The 5,377-nt window shown below is 31.7% G+C and overlaps 1 protein-coding gene across 1 annotated transcript; it reads right to left on the bottom strand.

Annotated features, from left to right (window-relative positions):
• Positions 1–3,821: 3,821 nt before the first annotated feature.
• On the bottom strand, positions 3,822–4,775 carry LOC142631049 (uncharacterized). Its single transcript, XM_075805125.1, has one exon. It carries the CDS (start codon positions 4,558–4,560, stop codon positions 4,168–4,170), a length of 393 nt encoding a protein of 130 aa, XP_075661240.1. The 5' UTR covers positions 4,561–4,775; the 3' UTR covers positions 3,822–4,167.
• Positions 4,776–5,377: the final 602 nt, after the last annotated feature.

Below are 5,377 nucleotides of genomic sequence, written 5' to 3'. Positions count from 1 at the left end.
ATGAGAGATAACATATAACTTTAAATTCTAGAACAAATAACAAAAATAGTACTTTGATGAAGTAAAATTAAAAAAACAAGACTTGAAAAGATATTCAATCTTTATCCCAACTCACGTTTTAATTGCCAAGAGCCTTGTTACTTTATTTAATAACTTTTATTATAAATAAATAATTGATTATCTAATTGGATTGGCCTTTTGGGCCTGTTCAATTGGACTTTAGTGTGTGGCTTGGGGTAAAGCCAAAAGGACAAATAAGACTCTAACTCCAATAGGTTTCAAGCTTCTATCAACTTTTGACAAGCCCAATTAATTATATTTTAAGTATCACTATGAAAATATAGTTTCACTCTACGCCTTACTAATAAATTATATCCTAAGACTATAATATAATATATCATTTGACCACTTTATGAAACATTCATAGTGAACAAAGTCATAACAAACTGTTACTTTGTAAATCACTACTTTATTCCTTGAAACCCTGATTTAATATTTTAGTTATTCATATATTTTATGAGATCTAACTTCATTAAATATAAGCTTTAGTAATTCTTGACTAAAATGGCTAGGCCCAGCATCTTGAATAACTAGTTCGCACTAAACTTATCTCAATGGGACATTTCATGTCTTTATAGAAAAAGCTTATGGATATCATCTTGAGAACATGTGTTCCCTCAACACAACATGCAGTTACCCAAGATAATGAAGTTTTGACCGTTAAATTAGATCTCATTTGTAATATATCAAAGCAGCTTACATTTTATGATCAGGTTCACAATCCTCTTAGGATTGAGAGACTATGAAAGTAGAAATTGTGAGATTTATTATTTAGGAAATCTCATAGCGGTCCAGTTCAATGTGTTTTACACATTTAAGACACACCAACACATCAATTAGAAGTCCCCACTTCCATGATCAAAACAAATAATCATAGTTGACATGTTATAGTTTTTGCAGATGAAATGTCCAATTTCATCACCGATTACAAATTACATTTTTGAGTTTATAACGAACTTGTGATTTATATCTTCTGTAATTAAATCACATAAAATACATCTCAAGGACTATATGATAATGTCCAAAAAGTTCATATACAAATAGTTTCATATAATTAAACAATTTAATTATTTATGACATGCCAATAAATTAGATTTTAGGACATAAACCCTTATAGCCATGGCCCCCTTCGGTTTTGAAAAACCCCTCCCCCTCCTTGTATTTTTTATGAAAAAAAAAATTATATTTGTTTTTGCACATTGGCCCCTCCTAAAAAAATAGTTTGGATTCGCCATTGGCAATGTGACTCACTATATTTACATTAAAAATATAATTTACATTATGTCTAACCCTAGTTTTCAAAAGTTTAAGAAATTTAATAGAAGTTTCAATATGTATTTTAAATTATTTTAATAATTTATTCTAATTTTTATTTCGATAGAAACTTGGGCTTACGCAATATGCTTTCACGGTCATGACTTGAAAAAAAATTAAATAACATGGTGAAAGTTTCACCATGTTGTTTAATTTTTTTTTTCTTTAAATTTTAGCATCCATTTTATTATTCAAATTCAATATTATAGTAATTTTTTATAGCAATTTTTTTTATTAAGATTGCAAGTGATTGTTTTTAATTAATCATGCCCAGTAGACCATAGGAATAATGCTATATGAATTAAGCAATTTTTTTTTTCTTTATTCCCCCTTTCATTTTTCATTATATTCAAGGTTAATAGTAAATCTTAAGAATTATTATAATTTTTTTATAATCATATTAAGAATTAATTTGAGAGATACCCAATCCTCATTTGCTGCTAGTGTATTCATGAACTTTATATAGATTTTTTGATAACCATGAACTTTATATAAATGGATCTAAGACCTTTTTTTTTTTTTTTTGTTTTGAGAAATGGGTCTGAGACTTTGGATACGTTTTTCTTTAATCCAGGTTTTTTTTTTGGACCAACTTGTTGTCCAACATCAAGGATAGTTAATGGGTTAGAGTTTTAAAGGGGTTGGACTTCAGTCTTTTGAGGACTTGTTTCTTTGGTCTGATTTGTTCGTTCTAAAAGCATGTTTCTTGTGGTAGAATTATTTTCTTTTTCAATTGAAAGTTGGGAAAGCCCAATGTTTTCTTAGCAAGGTGGGGCTTCGTTCATGTTTTGGTATAACCTAATTGATCTATTTATTCTAACAAGGCCAAGGCCCACTATTAATTAATATATGTGCTTAGTAAAATTGAACTAGTAAAATTTCTGTGCTATCCGGCTATCCCTTGGAATTTGATAAAATTTAAAGTTAACCTGGACATAATTATGTCCTTATCTATAGAGGTATGTTCCTTGTTTCATAATCATGTAGCTTCTTACTCAAATAGTAGATGGCTAACTTGTTTTCTTCCTTTATCTTATTGGACCAACATACTTACTTGAGTATTTTCTATGACTGACAGATACAACAATAAAGGTCTTCCTGGTTTGGGTGGAAAAAGGATTGGTGGGTTATGGATGTATGTATTCCTAAATGGTTTGCTTTCTACCGATATTCATTCCACACCTTTGGTTCTCCATTCTTCAACAAACGGAAGATGGGTTTAAAAATGGTGGTTATTTGGTTATAAACCAACTAATGTATTGCATTCTTCCCAAGAAACCTTTGATCAATATTACTCTCTCTATATATATATAATTTAAATATATTTTTATTTACCAATAAAAATAAAATTTAAATTATGTTTTCACCCTAAAGTACTACCCCAATTACACTTAACTATTGAATTATCAAAATGAACTATTGACCCTCAAAGTTATAACTTTACTTTAATATTTCCCTACTATTTGTTTTGGTGTTAAGTCTAAGGGGATTTTATATAAAAAAACTAATTTACTTGTCTCTACAAAATAGACAAGTGAGGGCATGGTATTTTATTATTAATTCCGTTAAAAAAATAGGAGGTAAAGTTAGGGGTGTTCACCAAACCGCATCAAAACTACCTGCAAAATGGCATAATTGCAGCGCACTGCACCGCACCATTTCCATATATTAATATATTTATTTATTTTTAATATTAAATAAATTATTAATAGTTTAATAACCTTAGTTTAAAAAAAAAAAAATAGTATGATAACTCCAACAAGTGTTAATTGGGAAAGCCAGCCCAAAATAAAGAAAAATTAGCCTAATAGTTTAAAACTTGACTTAAAATAAAAGGAAAAACTAGTTTTGGATTAGGCAGGAAAAACCCAAAATTTGAAAAATATATCAACTTCAAACCTTTCAAACTGCATTTTATACACCGCACTGCATATGTGATTGCAAAAATGAGGTGCGATGTGATTATGGTTTTGGCTAGACTCTAAACCACACCGCACCACATATGTGATTGCAAAAATAAAGTGCGGTGCAATAATAATTTAAACCACACCGCAAAGTACGGTGATAAAAATAACCCAAAACCGCACCACGCGAACACTCCTAGGTAAAGTGTTGAAAAAAATGTAGTTTTAAAAAACAAAAGATAAAACATTAATTTTTGAAAATAATTGTAAATTTTTTTTAGTGAATTAATTTAATTTAGTTTAATTGATAAAATCTCCTCTATCAAATAGGAAATTTAAAGTTTCCTAGGGTTTAAAATCCGTTCACACCAAAAATCAAATAATTTCTTGGGCCCAATAATAAAGAGTAATTATAACTGGATATCATAGATGGAAAGTGGAAGGAATCAATAAAATAAATACATAAAACTTGTAATAATTTTATTTTTTGGTTAAAATCCTACCAAAGACCAAAAACAAAAAAGAGCGTTATACACCGAGACATGTAATTAAAATTTCTTTCTTTCGCTTGACCCCAAGAAATTAAAAAAGACGCTGAAGGGTCATAAATAAACAATTTATACATATGTAGAGAGAATCACTCGCACCCTCACAATTCAGTGTGAACAATTAAAAATTAATTAATTATTCAAAAACAGAATAAATACAAAACAAAAGAAAGAGAGTTTGAAAGAAAAAAAAAATATAAAAGCAAAAGAGAATAACCCAAAAACAAATTAAAAAAAAAAAAAAAGGAAAACCTTAATTCCCGTTGTACAGCCAGGCCGGCGTATGGCAGTTCGTCCACCATCCACGGCGGCGCCACCTAACTTCGTCTACATGCTCACTTCTATAAACCGATATCACTCTCTGCTTCTTCCGGAGCAGCTGCGTTCAAATCCAGAACCCCAATTTCCTCCTCACCCACAAGCCTGTTGTTGTTGTTGCTGTTCTTCTTCTTCTTCTTCTTCTTCAATTTCATGAGCTCAAGTTTATGATCTTGATCATCTTCATCAACAACCTCTTCCTCCTCCATTACTTCTTCGTTCTCCAACGCCGCCCTCCACCCCTCCCCATTCGACTCAAAGTACTTCACCGCCACCTTCATCCTCCTTAGTATAGCAAAAAACTCCTCCACCTCCTCCTCCGTTGGCACCTCCACTTCCTGATCTCTCACCTCCTTTCTTTCCTCCCCTTCTTCTTCTTCTTTATCTCCATCTCTCTTTCTTTTCTCCACTTCCATACCTCTCTCTATAACATGTACACAATAACTGTACACGTACTAATTAATAGAGATGGGGGTTATTGCAACTTGATCTTATACGTGAGAGTTTTATGGGTCTGAGAATTGAGGCACATGTGACATGCCACTGCTTAAAGAAACCAAAAGGGGTTGTTAGGTTAGGTTTGGTTTGGTTTGGTTTTTGATTCGGGGTTGTTGTCATTGGCTTAGTTGAGTCGATGGTTTAATATTCTTTGCTTGTTGATGGTTATAGTACTAGTGGTGAAGACTTTCTGTTTCTGTGTGTGATGTCGTTATTGTTCTTGGTTTTTTAGCCGTTGGATGACTAAGATTGGACCCCTGTGGCTGTGGGCATAAGCAGAATAACGTCATGCGATATGGGTACGGTGACGTTGGTGCTTGCAATTGCATGGCCCTTCTTTTGCAATTGTGCGATACCCGAGCAAACGACGAAATCGTCAAGTTCACGCGACCATCCTTTGAGTTGTGACGCGCTTCTCATCATGTGGTGTGACTGCCCCTCGGTTTAACATAATAAGTGATAATAATAACCATGACCATTCACCAACTTGTGTTTTTTAAGGAGGAGCATTCACCAACTTAGGGGGTCTCAAACGTTCCAACAATTATTAATAAATTATTTTAGAAAATTTTTAATATCATTTTTGTAGGGAATATAAAAATCTGTTAAAAATTAATTATTTTTTTCTTTTTTTATAAAAAGTTTCTACAACTATATTCTAAACAAGTGTCTTTCCATTATATCAACCAAAGGATCTAGATCATCACAAAATTCCGTTCTTCACTCGAACCAAAA

Source organism: Castanea sativa, chromosome 4, assembly GCF_040712315.1.
Source record: "Castanea sativa cultivar Marrone di Chiusa Pesio chromosome 4, ASM4071231v1".
NCBI classification, from domain to species: Eukaryota; Viridiplantae; Streptophyta; class Magnoliopsida; order Fagales; family Fagaceae; genus Castanea; species Castanea sativa.
This window is presented reverse-complemented; position numbering and strand designations above follow the sequence as displayed.